The 19,089-nt window shown below is 39.2% G+C and overlaps 2 protein-coding genes across 5 annotated transcripts in view; one reads left to right on the top strand and one right to left on the bottom strand.

Annotated features, from left to right (window-relative positions):
• Positions 1-5,373, top strand: part of trappc10 (trafficking protein particle complex subunit 10) — a 30,800-nt gene extending 25,427 nt beyond the window's left edge. Inside the window, exons 18-23 of the mRNA XM_049465574.1 lie at positions 286-386; positions 482-608; positions 691-858; positions 963-1,143; positions 1,851-2,045; positions 2,140-5,373. Coding sequence (XP_049321531.1) covers positions 286-386; positions 482-608; positions 691-858; positions 963-1,143; positions 1,851-2,045; positions 2,140-2,393 — 1,026 coding nt within the window. The 3' untranslated portion in view covers positions 2,394-5,373. The remainder of the gene's footprint in view (positions 1-285; positions 387-481; positions 609-690; positions 859-962; positions 1,144-1,850; positions 2,046-2,139) is intronic.
• A 215-nt stretch (positions 5,374-5,588) lies between these two features.
• Positions 5,589-15,730, bottom strand: si:ch73-100l22.3 (centriolar coiled-coil protein of 110 kDa). Of its 4 annotated transcripts, none has more exons than XM_007246094.4 (10): positions 14,865-15,729; positions 14,039-14,164; positions 11,842-13,921; positions 10,865-10,962; positions 8,962-9,153; positions 8,049-8,165; positions 7,702-7,800; positions 6,846-6,962; positions 6,514-6,596; positions 5,589-6,017 (listed from the first exon to the last, which is right to left on the bottom strand). In XM_007246094.4, exons 1-10 carry the CDS (start codon positions 15,000-15,002, stop codon positions 5,897-5,899), a joined length of 3,171 nt encoding a protein of 1,056 aa, XP_007246156.3. In that variant the 5' UTR covers positions 15,003-15,729; the 3' UTR covers positions 5,589-5,896. The 4 variants fall into 4 exon arrangements, with proteins under 4 accessions (XP_007246156.3, XP_015460530.3, XP_049321533.1 ...); XM_015605044.3 differs by having other exon boundaries at positions 10,865-10,965; positions 14,865-15,727; XM_049465576.1 differs by lacking the exon at positions 8,962-9,153 and having other exon boundaries at positions 14,865-15,730.
• Between the last annotated feature and the right edge of the window lie 3,359 nt (positions 15,731-19,089).

The following is a 19,089-nucleotide window of genomic DNA, read 5'->3' as shown; positions in this document are numbered from 1 at the left end:
TAGCAACCAACCTGTAATAGCATTGCATCCACCTAGCAACTACTTAGCAGCATCACACCACTCACCTGGGATACCGTAACAGCCACTAATAACAGCATAGTGGTTCACGGCAGATGCACAATCATTCCTCCATTTCTTCAGAAAATGCAATTTTCTAGTTGACGTTTAGTCATTTTAAGATTATTGTAACATTTCTTTTTTATTGTTCTACTGTGGCTTTGATCAGATGTCTGAACAAATGCTGCATGTTGTTAAAATCCCTCTCCATGACTCTTTCTTTCTCAGGTATCTATTGATTGTCCCTGGTCTATTTACTCCATCCTCATCTCCCTCACCTTCTACACACCCTTCAGAGCCAAGCACTCACTACTGTCTGCTGGGAAAAGGTCTGTAACTGTGCTTAAATATGATTTGTTATTGTTTACACCTTTTCCTTCATTTGTTCTTGAGTGAACCCCTCTCTTCTCTTATAATCTCACAGGAAGTACATCCAAGTGTGTCTCCAAAACGTATCGGACACAAACTTCTGCATCGCCAATCAGACGCTCACAGAGCTTCAGCACACGCCCTCACTGGAGCTGCTCTCTCTCAATGCTAAATCACGCCAGGTGAGAAAATCACTAAACAGTCTCAACAGACACAATATCGTACCCTCTGTCAGTCTCTGAATGTCCTTTTCTGTGTAAACAGCTGGTGTACAGTAAGCAGTGTTTGTACAGTCTGTGGGAGATGAAGTGGAGCAGGGAGACATTGCCACCATGTTTGCAGTGTGTTTTTAATGCCAGCTTCTCACCAGCTGATGCTCCAGACACAGCACTCAAACCCTACAGCTACGAGTTTCAGCTGGAGAGAGTCTCGGTAAGGGTTTACACACACACACCACGCACACACACAAACATATATTGATATATTGATGGTATGGTAATCAATGTATTAATAAGGGACCTCTTCCTGTCACACAGACACTGTACACTGTGAAGGCAGATATCCAGCCTGCGGTGGGGGAGGAGCAGTGCCGCGCCGGCTCCCTCTGTCGGCTGGAGGTATCGATCACGCGTTTGACGGACGCTACTGAGGCGGAGAGAGAGGATGAGGAAGCCATAGAGACTGAAGGTCTCCGAACAACCAAACTCATGTATGAGGGTAAGAGGTTTAAATCTTTAAACAACACACAGCAAGTGTAAATATATGTTAATATGTGTAAATATAGCCATATGTTTGAGTAAAATTAACATTGTTGTTTTATTCTATAAACTATGAACAACATTTCCCCCAAATTTTAAATAACAATATTGTCATTTATGAGAAATGGCTGAAAAAACAGGCAGAGCTTTCAGACCTCAAATAATGCAAAGAAAATTCATGAAGTTTGAAGAGTTCACAGTTTTGGCATGTTCTCCTCCACCAGTTTTACACACTGCTTTTGGAGACATTTATGACACTCCTGGTGCAAAAAATTCAAGCAGGTTAGCTTGGATTGATGGCTTGTGATCATCAGTTTTCCTTTTGATTATATTTCAGAGGGTTTTAATTTGGAAAAATCAAAGAAACCTTTTAAGTGGTCTCTAATTTTTTTCCAGAGTGCCAGAGTTCCTTAGTACTCAGAGCTTTATAAATCTCTAGCCCATGCCTGGTATTAAGCATGGAGCAGATCAATAGAAAATAGACAAGCTTTGTGTGTGCATTTGCTCATCTGACTCAGCAAGATATGCATCTTAAAGTAGATGAATGTGTTTATTAGAAGAGGTTTTCACAAGCATTTATACATATACTGTTATATATTTAGTGTTAGACTGCTACAAACAGAATGTATACTAAATGTATACTGTTTTTGTCTGTGTGTTATACAGTGGTGGATAACAGCAGTCACTGGGCAGTGTGTGGGAAGAGTTCAGGCTTGGTGTCCATGCCCGTAGCAGCAATGGCAACGCACAAAGTTCAGATGGAGGTCATGCCGTTGTTTGCGGGCAAACTGCCCTTTCCCAGCATCAAAGTGTTTAAGTACCTGCCCCATACTGCTCCACCCATGACCCAGCCTGACACAGGTTAGAGCTCGCTCGCTCTCTTTCTCTTTCTAACTTCAACATTTCTCTCTCTCTATACTTTATAATTTCAACATTTCTCTCTTGATTTTCACAGACTCCTGCCTAGAGAACGACAACCTCTCCCTACTGGACAAAGGTCTGGAGGACCAGGCGGACACGGCCAGCCTCCGCAGTCGAGGAAGTGTCCACTCCCTGGGCAGCAGTGATCACCAGCAGCAGCAGAGGAGTGTGCCCATGCCCAGGCTGGATCCCTTCAGCCCGGGGCAGGTGTTTAACTGCAGCCTGACTCGCCAGGTCCTGGTGCTGCCCAGCACGGACGACCACGTGCTAGAGGTCAACGTCACATGACGCCAATGGAAGGCCCCGCCCCGCCTGGTTCTGGACCCTGGTTTCTGTGATCTGACTGGACAGGAGACAGGGGTAGAGAGGGGCACTGGTGCGGGGCAGTGGGGCATCCCTATCTCTGGACTCAGTGGACGGACGTTGGACGTCGGGCCGGACTAAACACAAACACCCAAAAAAGAGTTTTAAAAAAAAATCATCGCTGGAGCCTGAGAATCCGTTTGCTGTCTTATCGTTTCTGTCTTACTCGTCCGTACTGTTTTCTGCTCGTTCCATCACTGGGAGATGGGTTCTGACTGGAAAGCCAACTGTCTCTCTCTCACCTTTTCCAAAGCCCCAGTCTATCTCTCTCTTTCTCTCTCTCTCCCCCCCCCTCAAAACCCAACTCAAAATCTCTCCTTTCTCCTTACTCTCTCTATTTATCTCTGTCATTAAGCAGCCTTGGACTTCCCGTGATGCCTTGCTGCCTCTCGCCTCCCCACTTTGAACTTCCTCCTCCAGAGGAAGTCTGCATTACTACAACTGTGACCGAGTCACACTAGCTAAGATTCTCTCTCTTTCTCACACAGAGAGTGTGCGAGTGAAAGTGCTGAACATGGTGTACTGTTTCTGACCCCGGGCTCACATGCATGTATGCCCTTCCCAATCCTGATCAAGGCCTGCGATCGGCCGAGGAGGGACAAAGAGGAGGCTAAGTCCTGCTGGATTCTTTACTGTTTAGAATCGCCCTGCTTGCTCATGCTGCTCCACCGTGCTTTATGTCCAGTGTTGCTGTGTGTGTGCGCGTGTGCGCTCGTGCACATTTGCGGAATTCTTCAAAATAAATGTGCCAGAAAGGGTTCAGTGCCATAGAGAAGCTAGCTTAATGGGAAGGTTCTTTAAAGAATCCGTTTTGTGAATGAGTTGAGCATGTGTGGAAGCTTTATAAAGCCGCAAACTATTCCGGAGTCTTTATTTTTAAGTGTGTGGGTGTGTGCAGACCTGAGAAAGGGGAAATGGTACGCTGGAGCAGCGACTCCAGAATACCTAGATGTGCGCACACACTCTGGTCCTGCTGGATCACAGTCTCTGGCCCTGTACATGGTGTTAAATATCAAAATAGTACTGAATAATCAGTCGCTGTCACAACTGCATTGGCTGCACCAAATACTGACAGAGAGGAAGTGGGAGACTCTGAAGCTGAAGAGGTAATTACTTTTTTCCATCAGACAAATTTTGCCTTGTTTTTCTTTTTCATTTTGTTCATTTGTAGCTCAGGCTTTCCTTCACTGTTGTGCCATTACTGTAGTTTTCATTCAACTATTTTTCATTCAACTCAGTTGCAGCTTCATTTCTATGGAGAATATACAGACTATCACAGGTTTGGAAACTGTGTGCGCGTGTCCCCCCAATAAAAGCAGAACCCCAGTAACTGTTGCACATCAAGCCAATTGGCATATTTTGTTTTACACAGCAATGAGTTAAAAACTTACCAAAGTACAATCCAGATTCTAGTCACAAGTAACCAAGTGTAAACAGGGTTTTAGATGCTGCCGCTTGCCTGTTTTTCCCCAGAGGGAACTGACTTAATTTGTTGCCTAATCTGTAGATCCCACCCTATAACAAATGCTACTTTAGATTAAAAAAAAATCAGTGAGTTCCTGTTTACCTGTAAGTTCAATGGTTTTAAATGTTATGGCTCCTAATGTTAGGAAGTGGAAATGTTCTAGAAGTATATACTATATTACTGGTGTGCCACCACAGGAAATCTAGTATTTGAGCTCTGTGACCTCAGCCTGTCTCTCATAGCATCTATGTGGATGAACAGCTTGTGTATTTTTATCGTGATGCAACATCAAACTTGCCCTTTCAGGAGTTCTTTAGTATTCTCTATGCAGCCTCAGAGTCTGATTGCTATAGATCACGACTGTTTGCCGCCTTTACATCTGACAGCACACTTGTGACATTCCAATTACGCCTGTGTGACAGTACTCCTGAAAAGGGCTAAGCACATAACGCCAGTCATTTGAGTCTATTTTTGTATGATGGCGCTGGTGTGAGGTGTGCGTCTGAATATTTGTATGTTTTTGAGTGAGGTAAACGTACAGCACTAAGCGATTGGGGTAATTAGCGAGCAACGGTTGAAGATTTTGGGGGTAGCTAAAACTGAAGCAAGCGAAGCGTGGGTCCCACAGCGCTGTAAAAGTGGGTTAATTGTGACGGGCGTTTGCCAGAGGCCAAGTTAGGAGGGAGACAGTAATTGCGACTTTGCTAAAGCTGAGTGTCAAGGTGTTTAGCTTGAGGGTTGTTTTTTTTTTTTTGCGCACTAATGATGAGAAGGGCCTGTGAAGGCTGAAGGCCTGAGGCTGTGTTCCAAATAGCAGGAAGCACCCAGTTCCCTACTTTCCAGTGTTCTGAATGGATGATATGGTGTAGATGGGATTATTCATTGTTGCCACCTGTTAGTTTGGGAGGGTTAAAAAAAAAGGAAAAAAAAAAAAGACAAAAAATGAAAAGCAAAAATCACAGGGCTTTGTATCACTGTTGCTTATGTGTGCGCTTCATTGCAGCTTATGATGATTTTTTTTTATGCACAGTCTTGTATTTATTCTGTGATTCTTATCCATCTCTGAATAATCCAGGGGTTGCTTCTATTAAACTTCAGAGTAAGAGTGATTTTTCTCCCTCCAGTCCTGATGTGTATGATCATACAGAACTGAGAAAAGGGCAGAGCTGATCTTTTGCACTCTTACTTCATACATATGGGAGGAGGATGTTAAAGGGAGACGGTAGCCTTTCAGTTGTTTCTCACACTTGCAGCAGCAGCAGAAGGACTTTGGGCCTACAGCATGTGAAACACTGGGTCAGCCAACAACGTCAATTTTCACACGCTCTTTGTAAATTATTCCATCAGTTGAGCACCACAGATTGTATTTAGATTAATTATTTAAATTAAAAGAATATGTACGCATTATACAATAAAAATTATACATATGTTTTAAAGAGACTTGTGTGATGGTTGTTTTTTAAATCTTTTATCTGTTTTTTCTTAAAGCATTTTGTTTAACAAGTGATTCGTCTAGTATTAAACTTGCTATGCTAGCTTTATGGCTGCAGAGACTAAAGACTTCCCATCCTTTAGCACATCAGGGGGGTAGACACTTTAGGGTGAAAAATTAAATGCTAATTAAATAAATACAAAAAGAAATAAAATAACTATGCTGCATTTTATATCAAATATTTATTAGAAAAACAAATATGAAAAATAAGTTAAGAAAATGCACCGTCAGCAAATTTGATTGCTGAATATTAGGATGTAAATGTCAACTCCCAAAAAACACTTAAGATAAATAAATTTGACACTAAACAAACACTATAAACAAAGAATCTGATCTATAAGGACGGAACATTTGCCACAAGGCACAAGGTGCTCATATGTTACCAAGGAACTCTCTCTATTGGCATCTGTGTGAATGTGCTGTAGATTGATTGACTGAGGTAAAGCCAGATGAGCCCCACAGCAGGCCTGTTCATCTGGGCCCGCGTAGCGGAGTGGCCTTCTTTGGAACTCTGCGTGGGTTTGGCACGAAGGTCCATCCGTCCTCAGTCCCCAAAGCCACCTTGGATCTTTCAGCAGCTTTCTTCTGTAACCTGACAGCAGTAAACAGAAATCATTTTATCCGTCTGGACACACTTAAGGGCATTTTCACACCTGAAAGTTCAGATCAAAATTCAAACCAAGTGTCATTGTTTAGTTATATTCTATACAACTGGTTTGTACTGTGAATTTATTGTGTATATGTATCAACTTTAAATCATATTTGTAACAGCAGATGTTTTGTGTCTGTTCAGGGCAAATTTCCTTTAGGACAACAGTCTTATTATATCGTATCATATCGTTTGGGTAAGTTTAGAGAGCAGTGTAAAGAACTTTGCTACATACAGGGGTTTGCAAACAATACATGGGTTATGACAACACCTGCTAATTTTGTAATGTGATCCAACACTATCTGGACCTTAAGGCATGGGTCCAAACATCATTTGAATTCATTAATTACAATGTTCTGCAAACTAGCTCTCCAGAACCAATGTGAGGTACACCTATCCTGTTTCAGCTGGAATACAAAATACAACACAAAGCACTCACATCACTGTCCTCTTCCTCTCCAGAGCTTTCCTGGTGGCAGCAGAGAGAGTGCTTTTCCTCCCAGCCTGGGGCTCCTTATTCTCCTGTAAAAAGAAAAACCATCCATCCAATGACCCACAGCCTCAGTGTAACAGACATCCAGCCAGTTAAAGCAGTTTTTGTGTTCCCCCCCCCCCAAAATATACTTGTCCTAAGACAACCCAACAGGTACAAGGTAGAATCAATGCATAAAAAACCAACAAACCACTTGACGAGTTGAGTAATTAAGTAAAGATAATGTACAAAAATCTGTGATCTGCTAAATCTGAAGTGATGATATGTCGCTCTATTACCTTGTGTCTGAACTCTCTCTCTCTGGCCAGTTGTCTGTCCCAGCTGATCACCTGCATCCGGTCTGCAGGACAGAGGCTGAAGAAGAGGTCATGCAGTTCATATCGTGCTGATTGCAACTGTAAAGTGAAAAAGAGAAAGTCAAGAACAGACAGATGTAAAACCTAAATCACGTCTCTCAGACTCACATTAATCAAGTTCACTTTAGACACACAAACACATTGTCCAGCTACAAAACTAATGATTATTTAGTTATTTTAGAGCATTTCTGTTGAGCCATTCATCACAAGGTAAAAATGTCTGACACAGAAATGGCCAAGCAGAAACTAATTAAAATGCTGCCTTTATAATTATTTCACCAGTCATTACAATACTGATATTGAAGACATCTGCATCTGTATTGAGACCCCTAACTACTGGATGTTGTATTTTGGCCTGCAAGAATCCCAACCAGTCAGATCATTTCGTTGTATAAAAGGTGGGGCCACAATGAGAAAACCTTCAAAAGATCCATAAAATATTTTATATTAATTCAGATGAAATCATGCAGGCCAATCTTTAATTATGTTACATCAGGAACACTGTGCTAGGATTTCATAATATTGTAATATACAACAGAGTTTGTATGTGCCAACTCTCATTTCAAATATTCAGATGAATAAAAGCACTCCACAATACCTTGAAGTTTTTCTTCCACTGTAAAGCTGATGTTTTAAAGAAGATTTTGTTATACTAAGGACATGATATATCACAAAATAAAGTCTGGTCATAATTTTCATAATCCTGCAGTTCTAGTTAAGCCAGTTCTAGTTACGATGGTTGTGTGTTGCTTAGTGTGTAAAAGTTTAAAGGGTTTACTTGTAGTGTGACTCTCTCCTGTAGGACACGGTCTTGTCTGCTGCTGAACTCTCTCCCTGGTGTCTGACACTGGAAGTCCTGGAGGAACAGCTGGGTGTCCTGCAAGTACAACATTATGATCAACCAACCAGAACCTTAACACTGTCGCAACCTGCAACCTGCTACAGCGTGTTCAAAATGCCAGAGATTCCTTCTGGCTTACTGCACTATTTTGAGATACACTTTCAAAGTTGCTGTGTCCTTTATCCTTTAAAAAAATCTAAAAAAAAAAATCTACTTCTGACACAAGCAGATTAAAACAAGATTGATGGCAAGGCCACATTGCGTGTGGCAGTGGACTTGGTCACCTTGATAGTTCTGATGAGCTGAGCCACTCTCTCTGTGCGGAGCAGCCTGCGGGTCAGGTAACCTTTCACTGCTGCCGCCACCAGGGGGCGATGACACACAGGAAGACAGCTTTGAGACTGAAATTGCAAAGCATAAAATTAATCAACAAAGAGAAAAGAGCAAGAGGAATTTATAGAAATTCAGACATGGATCACTCGAGGATAGAAATTTTTATAATATAGAATATTTTTAATGTTTTTTAAAATGTGTGAGGTTTAAACAAATTAAATCCACCACCTCCACCTCCAGATCATGGAAAACAAATGGGAAAACATTGAGTAGATTTACTCTTTCCAGCATGTGCAAAAATGTGCTATTTAAAAAGAAATGTCACAAAGAACCTCGTCAAACTAAATTAATTAAATGAACAGTGACATAATGGGTGGCATCCAATCAACTACTTGTTACTATGCAGTTATTACACACTGGCTGTTTTTACAGGCTGTCTATAATTGGTCGAAACCATTTTGTTCTTTTTTTTTATGATGCATCCAGTTATTCAGTATTCCAGCTGTATGTGCAATATTCATGATATATTCAGAAATTGAACAGTGAATTAATTATAATAAAAATAATAATATATATTATCATTATTATTAATATCATTATTAACAAACTAACAAAACAGATAATACCAACAACTAAAAAAGCCTATTTCCTAAAAGGCTGACCACATATATTACGATGTGGCCATTAGTATAAAATGTTTTCTAGATGGTTGGTAGTTGATATGGTATCTAAGCTAGCTAAAAAACAAAAATACAGGCAGAAGCATATAAAAAAAAAGAAATACTATAAATGGGACAACATTAACAATCTTGTTGCGCATTGCTCTGCAATATACAACCAGGCATAAGTTGTGAGTGCAGGCACCTGTGAGATATGAAGGGAGTCTGAGAGAACACTCAGCTCAGCCAATGTGAGCTCAGAAGGCTGCGAGGAGCAGCCCAGACCCATGGAGACAGAGGAGGGGGGGGGGGAGGTTGCCACGTCCTCCAGACGTGAGCCTACACTGGGACACGGGAAGGACACGCTCCGGAGAAACTGGTACCTTGTTGCCAGTGACTGAGAGAGAGAGAGAGAGAGAGAGAGAGAGAGAGAGAAAAAGAGGATGGATGAATGGATGGATGGAGGTTGAAAGAAAGGCAGGGATAGATAATGGATGAAGAGATAGAGGGGAGTGGACATTTAAAGAGAGCAGAGAGAGAGAGAGAGAAATGAGAGAAAATAAGCGAATGAATTGGGAGGGGATGGGGTCGTTGAAGGACAGTAAATTAGGCATGAGTGAAAAAAGTTAATGGGGAACAAGGATGGCACAACCATCCTCATCCACCAAAGAGGGACAAAGAAAAAGAGCGACACGAGCAACAGGACACCGTGGGATCAGGCACTTAAGCTCAGACACTCATGAATTAAACAAAATGATCCGCTCATTTTCTGTGTCAATTCCCCCAACATGGCTGGGCTTTCTCCTTTCTGGCCCGACACGCCCACAGAGCGAAAGAGAGAGTGAGAGTGATAGAGAGAGAGAGAAAGAGAGAGAGAGAGAGACACTTGCCAGGTCCTATTATAAAAGCAGCCTGTGTTCATTAAAGACCTATCCGATGCATAAATTACAGTGTGTAATTAATGGCACAAGGACACAACCTACAGAGCACACTGAAGGAGAACTGGCTGGCAACAAGGGTGTCCTTGGATTATACCAACGCAGGTCTGGCAAGCGCATCCTGGGGATGGTATTAAACTTTTACACAAAGCTCTCTGGGCTTTTCTGACTGGATTTTAAGAGTTTTTACACAGTCTTATTGTCAGATGCTCTTCCACTCAAACTGAAGAACGCTGGACGTTCGCCACACACCCAAAAGAGTCCAAGGGGAATAAAGGTTAATGTGATCTCTGGGAGAGCCTGTCAGAAAAGCTTTTTATGGGGCATAAAAGTTGTAAAACTTTCAGAAATTGTAAGTCATAGAATGACTCGCCTCTGCGGCATGGATTTACACAGACTGATTTTGTGGCTCTGACTGAAGCAGTAAAATATATAAAACTATTGTGCATGTCCCACAAAAACCTTATATCTCTATTTCTAAAGTTTTTTTTTCCACTTTCTGGTACTGTGAACAGACCATTCAAAATGGTCCAATACGATTTTATTTTTATTTTTACATTGCCTTCCATTGAAAGACACATTTTTTTGCCCTTTTCCTGCAGAGTTGTAGTTTTGGAGGTACATCTACCACCAGAAGAAAACTGCACCAGTTCCATAATGAATTTCAAGACAAGATACAAGATTGATCTTTCCAAAGCAGATTGTTTCAGACATCCTGATAAGTACCTTAATGTTATATTTTGTCCCTTTTACTGCAATTAGTTTTTTCTTTACACACCCAAGTTCAGGCTGAACTTGCTAGAGTGGCCTGAGCTGACCTTGTTGAGAGCAGTTTTGAATGTTCTTTTAAAATCCCTTCTCAGGCTTATTTGCATCCACAGCCTTCTTTCTAAAGATCTCAATAAGTTCTTTGGTTCTGACCATGGTGATACCACTCACTTTAACAACTAAGACCTAACCAGTAACACGCTCATTATGCCAAGCTAGTGTTTATGCTTTGGCATATTTTCCTTGAATCCACATATTTTGAGGTGGTGGGCAAACCAAAACAAGGAAGATAATTTTCCTGCATGTCTGTGAAAACTATGCAAATGTGAAGGCACTCACAATATAACTTCTATTTCAAAGCAATGTGAAGTGAAATTATACTTTTGACATCACTTTTCTCACCTGTAGCAGCTCCTTCTGTTGTCTGTGCTGTTCCTCCATCAGAGCTCTGACCTGCACTTCTTGCTCCTGCCTTAGCTGCTGCTCTGGCCACGGCGACACTGCTGACATATGAAGTATAAGCTCACCGTGAGTGCACATCGTTTGTTTAATTACGGCTCAGCCTAATCACAGCAGATCAACTAACTAATCGCTGCAGAAGCACTTAAAGCGAAATCGTTATGCTTCATGGAAGCAGTGCTTCTCAGCCTACTTGGCAGGCATTGTGAGTGAGACAAGACTATTATCTGGCCATTATCATTACAGCAAGGGGATTTATCAAGACTTATTATTTTAAAAGGATCATAAACCCAGCCTGACAAAATATGTCTCATCTGCTTTTCCAGTGTGCTTTAAAAGAAGTCAGTGCATTATGAAGACAGCCATCATGGGGCCAAAGATGAAACAGTCTCTGAATTTTCAAATAACCAAAAATCACACTTGTGTGCCAAGTGATTTGATTATGTTTTCAAGGTCCATCTCCAAAGCTAATAAACCAGGCGTATATATTTCTGCCAAAATGTGAACAAATATCCACAGACATAACTAATGATTTCACATTATTAGAATTTTAAAGACAAATTAAATCATCCTGTGGACAATATACTGACTTTAATCGGGAAAATGGTGTCTGTCTTTTGCCACTCCAGGCCCAGATTACTGCTACTAAACTATGGAACTTTCAATACTATTTATTTAAAACATCTTAATGGTATAAAAATGATAAATGATCGTCTCCGTCTCCTTCTAGGGTTGTAGTTAATCTATTAAGTCCAGTGAGCATATTTAGATATGTGTAGTGTGTAATGCAAAACTAGGGTTCTAATGTAACTGTCAACAGTAATTCCAATATCGCATACAAATGTAGCAAAACAAATGTAACTTTTTTTTATTTAAATATATCATATCATGCACCCTTATATAAAACCAGCCTTACTCACCTTTAGGTGTGCTAAACTGAGGTCGGCCATCATTCATCAGCTGTCCAATCTCAGTCCCATCCATGTTGTTCATAAGCAGTCTCCGTTTGGCACGGGACACCCCCTCTTGGCCTCCCAGCTCAGGGGTTAGCTGTTTCCCTTTGGGCCCAGCCTGTGACCAGAATCTGGAAGGGGTATCCACATCATAGGACCGATTAAGGGATGAGCTGTTCAGGGAATCTTCTATGCTTTCCAACTCTTTCTTTTTCTCGCCTGAGGCATTCCTCTTCTCTTCAGGCTGGTTACTTGCATCTGTGAGGACGGCAGTTCTTTGAGACAGCCTTTTTGAGTTACTGATCACCCGGAACACCTCTGGCACCCTCCTTCTCTGCACCATAGAAGTGACACAGTGTGGCAGCTCTTGCTGTTTGCTCCCTGGCCGTGTCCTGTTATCTTTAGAAAAGACATCCTGCTGCACGGTCTCATTAAACGTAACCACACTTGGAGGCTTCCCATCACTAGCTGGCAGGCTGATGCTTTCGTGTTCTGCAAGCAGGGTTAGCTGGGAGCTGTTATGATCCTCGGCCAAGTCTGTAGGATTAAAATCTGCCATCGACTTCGACAGTGTTGACTCTAGGTCTGAGATCAGGACTTTAAGGCTCGATAAATTAAGTTCAAGCTGAGCGATCTGCTCGGCCTGATCTGTGCTCCTACACGCGGGATCATCCCCTTCGGGCTCTGCAGACAGGCTCGAAGCCCACTTGGCTTGGCCACACAGATTTGGCCCTGCTTCAGCATCCACACAAACAGGTGTCTTCACCAAGGGCTTTCTGAAGGAGCCAGATATGCCACTGCCTTTTTTACTGCGCACTGGGCTCAAGCAGAACTTGGGGGTAGGCACATTATTAAATTTTTTACCCGCTGCTTGGCAAGGCCTGGGCAGCAGACTGCCTGCTTTCTTGGTTTTGGACTGGTAAAGAGATTTTGCTGAGGGGGACGCTGTCGCTGAAGTAGACTGATTGGGGCTGTCTGCCATACTTGGATAGCTTGACAGAGTTGGCAATGGTTTTTCAGTAACACTACCTGCAGTGTTTGAGGAGGAAGTAATATTAAAGCAATGGTCAAGTGGCACTTCACATTTAGGAGGATTTACATCTTCAACATCGCTGACCAGATCAGGGGGTTTTAGATTATCTCTACCTGTCCCATGGTTTTGTATCTGGATTTCAAGGCTTGGCACCTTTATTTCGGGTAACTGTTCCCTTTTCCTTTCCCTGATTCTCCTCAGCTCCGCTTTTACTGTTCCACCTGGGAAAAATTCTTCATTCTCCTTGTCAGAAAGACTGCATTCTTCAACAACTGGGGCTTCACTAACTTTCAAAGCTTTCAATGCCTGGTTGCGCAGCATCCTCTGATGTCTCCGATGCTCTTGAGATTTTTTCAGAAGGTTCTGCAGGCTCATGCGGTAAGGACCTTCTTCAGATGGCTCTGTCCCCAATGCAGCATTTACTGGTTCTTTAACCTCAGGATGTTCCTGGTTAGAGAGTGTATGCTCCTCCTCCAGGACCTCTCCATCTACCGGAGCATGGCTGATGATGCTAGTTGAGTTTGAAGTGTTTAAGAAAAAGCCACTCTGAACTGAATGCCTTTCTTCCATGCCTTCATCTCCCACTATCCAACCAGAGCTGACATCCGAAGGCTCAATGGTCACATATCCAGATGACAGCCCCTGCTGGCTTACATCTATGTGTGGGTTTTTATATGATTGAGACAGAGAGTGTGTGTTAAGTGCATTATCAGTGCCCGGATCAAGAGATTGCTCTGGTTTGTGACCGACCAGAGGAACACCTTCAAACAGAACAGTTGTATGGCTGTTCTCTAATGAATATTCTCCTTCCAAAGGTCTAAGCCTTAACACTGCATGACCATCACAAGCTGTAGATGTCATAGGTTGACTGAGAGAAATGTGTGCTTTTTCATCAGTGATCTGTGGTGCTGCTGGGAAAACAGGTAAAATCCAGTGGCTTTCTGCTGTTTCATCACACTCGTCTGTAGCTGGTCTCTCATCCTTAAAGTCTTCAAACGTTGGGGCATTTCGTAACTAAAACAACAGCAAGAAAAAAAGAAATGTGAATCCAATGAGCTTAGACAATAAGGCAGCATTGTACTGGGAAGTAAGCTGACAGGTAAAACCACTGGAATCTGAGTTATGCATTACCTGCACACTGTTAAGAATGTTCTGTACGTAAGACACTCGAGATGAGGATGAGCATTTCCATTTATTCATCAGATGGGTGGCTGATTCTCTGAGCCTTTGCATTTCTTCTTTCTGGTCCTTGTTTAGCTAAAAAACAAATAATTACCGCAATTAATCATTTCATCTTTCAAAGCAGGGCTGGATGATGTACTGTCTTTAAAAGCAAACAATATTATTTGAAAAGTAATTGACAAATGGTTAGCTGAATATTTGGTAACTGAAATTATTAGGCTAAAAAAAAAAAAAAAAAAAAGACCTATAGCAAGTGTTTGAGCCCAAGACAAGTGTTTGAGCATCAGTGAGATTTAATAAATAGTTTAAAATATTTCTTAAGTTATAATGTAATAATAAAATGCAAACAATAAAATTGTATAAAATCTATAAACAGAGTACAGTAAACATATACAGATAGATTGTATGTAGATTAATGTAACTGAATAACAATTTGTTTGTGATTAAACAGTTTGTTTAAAAGTTACTGTGAGCGAAAAATTCCAGATGTGTCCTACATAATACAAAAAAAGTAACATAAAATGTTTTGGCTCTCTTTTGTACAAATATTTGATGGTTCAGTCTTGAAAGCGTTAACATTTTATAATCGAATTAAATAAAATTGTCAGGTAATGGGTTTGTCTGTTGAATATTTACAATACTGTGTAAAGTAACCTATTTTTAGGAGGCTAATTAAGTTTATACTTTAAACTTAAATGCACAGCTATAAAACCACCACCACCACACCAATGATTAAAACAAAGCATAAAGTCGTTCATTATAAAAAGACTCTTACCAGCGGAGGGAGAACAGGGACTCCGTAAAACCTTATATTTGATGGTTGAGGGCTGCTGGCTGGTTCAGAGGTTTCTACATGAGCATTGCCTTTAATTTGGCGTATTTGCTTTTGGATGAATTCATCGTAGCTCTCCATTTTGGAGGGGTATAGTAAGTTAGTTAGCGTGCTTACTTAAAAACTAAAGCTAGCTGCCTAGCAACCACTAACGTTACACCATATCCAACTCAACTGCTAGCTAAGTTAGCTAGCTAACTAGCTAGTTTCTATTTAACTGCTCGATTACCTAGCTAACTAGCTAGTTAGCTAACTATCTAAAAATAAAATAATAAAGTAGGAAATAAATAAAATTAGTAAGTTACCTACATCTTTCCAAAAAACTAGCAGCTAGCTCAGTTTGTTTGGTCAAAGCTTAGCTAACGCTAGCTAAGCTAAGAGCTAGCATTACCGACAACTACAAAGTTTACGGAAAAAAGCGCCCGCTGCAGCTTAGCCTGACCCAATTAAAACTTTTTGATAGACAAAAAACGTACTCAAATTTTATCAAAGTCTCTATTCAGCGACATAAATACATTTCTAAACAAAAAAACTAAGTTATATAGCTAGTAAGCCTGGCTACCAACAGCAGTCTGTTTACGCTTTAGCCGCTCCAACTGTCACTCTGAGTCACCTGTAAAACACGGCTTCAAACCAACGCTATAGGATTTAGCCTGGAACACGGATCCGAATCCGGATCGCGCACAGGGGATATTATTACACCGAAAGCCTGAACTTACTAAATTAAACAGTCTCAAACAGCACTGATTCTGAGTCGGGACTAACACTAACACCGTGGTTACGATTATTTTGGAGGTTTGTTCCTCTAAACTGACCAAACAGAAACAGCCTCCAGATAACAGGAGCGGCTCCAGTGCGGGTTTTACCCCGGAAACACAGATCACCATATGGAGGTGCTTCAGCTGCACTGCCGCCTAGAGCGGGGCAGACCTCAGCGCTCCCATACAGAACAAAAGATCAGCTCTAATCAATATAAAACAACTCAAATTACTGCAGAAATTAGTCTTATATTACATTATATTATATATTCTATTACAGTATATGCAGTATATAAACAAACAATTGTAGAAATGTTAGTAGAATTAATTTATGTTAGTATTAAGTTTAATTATATTACAATATATTATATATTATAGTACATTACATTCAATCTATTCCAGCATTTACAGTTTTAAATCAGTGTAAGTCATGATTTATTTGCCATTTGAACATTATATAAAAACATTCATTCAATGCTCGTGTTAAGGATCAGGTAGTTAATAACTCAACAGCACTATAAAACTAACTAAAAATACAAATTGTACTGTAATGCAAAAACTATACAGGGACTAAATGCATCATATTGTAAAGAAGTCTCCACTATTTACAAATATATTAGACATTAGATAATTTAACAGAGAATATACAATATAATGTTGTAATGCAATGGTATAAATACGTAAATGTGCAATTATATGTGCAACACCAGTATTACAGATAAATATATTATTATTAATATAAGATAAATATTATTAATAAATATAATTTATAAATATTACAAATATTATAATTACAGGCCTAGGTAATTAATTGAAAACCGACATTTAAAACTTCTAGAACTTTTAATTCTTTCAGCAAGTTCCCCACTATGTGTTATTGTTGTGTATTATGTGTTATTTACTGTCTCTTTAAATGTACAGTACAGTGGTACTGAACTTTCCAACTTGTGATATAAAAGAAACATAAGGGAGAATTTAAACACTGAGCAAACTGAACAACTCCAGCAGCTTGTACCAAAAAATGCTCTCCGTCATTCATTAAAATAAAAATGGACTGTTTACCATACTATGTATCCCTCCACAATTATATAGCCTAAAATATATACCTGCCCCACATTTTATACAAAATGTTTGTATGATGATTCTGCCCCGAGCTACAGATGTTTTGGTAGGATGTATATGATGCTCGTAAGGAAGTGTTTTAGTAGAATATCCCACAAGATCCTACAGTGTCATTACTGGGAGTAATGAAAAAATATTTATTTGGAATATTACTTACAGCAGCTTTGAAGTGTATTACAATTAAATAGATAAAAACAACATTCCAAAATAACATACAATTTTTAGGATTCAAAAATGACCCTGTTGTGGCTCTAATTATACAATGCATAATTTTGTCATGTATTATTTACCCACTATTTTGCATCATAATGCTTATTATGTAAGTGACTATAAATCATTTGAAGGTGGATTATTTATTTATTTATTTATTTTGCTGTTGTTCTTTTATACTTTCTTTTGTTTTAAAATGGGTGTGAATGATGCAAAGTACTGGAAAGGTAAACATTTATATTGTGCTATATTTCAAAATAAAAAAATTAAGTTCTACGTTTTTTGTATGATGATAAATAAGGCACAATATGTAGGCTTTATTCTCTAAAATATGGAACATATTAACAACAATATAAATATGAATGTTTTAGGGCTGCATTTCAAAAGCGTTCTTGTTTCTAAAGGGGCAATAAGTGTTTTTCCCCCTCTAAAATAACTATATCAATTATGAATATCAACATATTGCCTATTACAGAACAATAAATAAAATACATCTTACATAGTGGAATTTCATAACCACTTTAAAAGGCTATTTTGAAAGTAAATGCATGAGATGTAAAATTCCTTCATTTCATAACAAGACATAAGGTCTGTAGCACATCAGTAGAAAGAAAACATGCTGTAGGAAAACACTACATATTGCACCGTTAAGGCAATTAGTTGTAATTTTTGTTTTTCTTTTCTGGCCAAAACCTAATCTTAAACAATATATAAATGATCAGATTGTGTATGCATAAACATTTACTGTAATAACTTTAAGTAAGTGAGCTTTTTTTTAGAGACATTAAATTTGTTTTATCTGTTTACATATTAACTAATGATAATGAATGGATTCACTTTTAGTAATAGATCTGCTTTATTTATGATTAAAACTAAGACATATTGACAGAGAGAAGGAAAGGAACCAACTGTGCATAAAGATAAAAACATTTATAGTATAAACATATGTATATATTTATATACACGCACTAGTTCATCGAACAAAATAAATGTGTAACTTATATATTATATATATGTTTTACACACAGAGTGATCTATTGTAGTGTTTATTTCTTCTATTGTTGATGATTATGGCTTACAGCCAGTGAAAACTTAAAATTAGAATATTATATAAGATCAATTAACACTTTTGGCAGTGTGGTCAGTGTGCCAAGTCCTGTTGGAAAATGAAATCTGCATCTTCATAAAAGTTGTCAGCAGAGGGAAGAATAAAGCGCTGTCCGATTTTGCAGGAAAACACTGCACTGACTTTAGACTTGATAAAACAAACTGGATCAACACCAGCAGACACCAGACATGTCTCTACAAACCATCACTGATTGTGGAAACTTCACACTAGACCTCAAGCAGCTTAGACTGTGTGTCTTCCCCCAGAATCTGGTTCCTTGATTTTCAAATAAAAATACTAAATTTACTGATGGTCATTGATGGATATGAAAAATATAAAAAAAATTCAGAGACACTGATTTTTGGATTTTCATTGGCTGTAAGCCATAATCATCAACAATAAAAGAAATAAATGCTTAGAATATATCACTCTGTGTGTAATACATCTATTTAATATATAAGTTTTACATTTTGAACTGAAATACTTAAATAAATCAATAATATTCTCATTTTTGAGATGCACTAGTATATATAATATACAGCTTTGGGGAAAAATAAAGAGACCATGTAAAACTGATGAGTTTCTTTGATTTTACCAAATTGAAAACCTCCAACCTCTAACATGCCAATATGAAAACTGATTAAAAATTAGGGTTATTCCACCAAATATTGATTTCTGAACTCTTAAATTTCTTTATGATAATGAACTTGTTTTTTTGCATTATTTGAGGTCTGAAAGTCTTTTTTGTTATTTTAGCCATTTTTATTTCTCATTTTCTGCAGATAAATGTTCTTAATGACAGTATTTTTATTTGGAGAAATGTTGTCCGTGGTTTATAGAATAAAACAACAATGTTCATTTTACTCAAACATGCACCTATAAATAGCAAAATCAGAGAAACTGATCTGTATATATATGTGTGGTGTGTGTGTGTGTGTGTGTGTATGGTGGGGGAGAGAAGTGAAAGTCC

The sequence above is a fragment of the Astyanax mexicanus genome, chromosome 16, assembly GCF_023375975.1.
Source record: "Astyanax mexicanus isolate ESR-SI-001 chromosome 16, AstMex3_surface, whole genome shotgun sequence".
Lineage (NCBI taxonomy): Eukaryota > Metazoa > Chordata > Actinopteri > Characiformes > Acestrorhamphidae > Astyanax > Astyanax mexicanus.
Note: the sequence above shows the minus strand (reverse complement) of the source record. Positions and strands in the feature narration are given on the sequence as shown.

What these genes read in the sequence shown, in the direction of transcription:
- si:ch73-100l22.3 (XM_015605044.3), bottom strand. Translation starts at nt 15,002, where the DNA reads ATGGAGAGCTACGATGAATTCATCCAAAAGCAAATACGCCAAATTAAA. An exon ending in TCCCTGTTCTCCCTCCGCTG is followed by an intron (nt 14,165 to 14,864) that starts GTAAGAGTCTTT and finishes TTTGTTTTTTAG; the next exon opens with CTAAACAAGGACCAGAAAGA. An exon ending in AGCTCATCAGAACTATCAAG is followed by an intron (nt 7,801 to 8,048) that starts GTGACCAAGTCC and finishes TTGTACTTGCAG; the next exon opens with GACACCCAGCTGTTCCTCCA.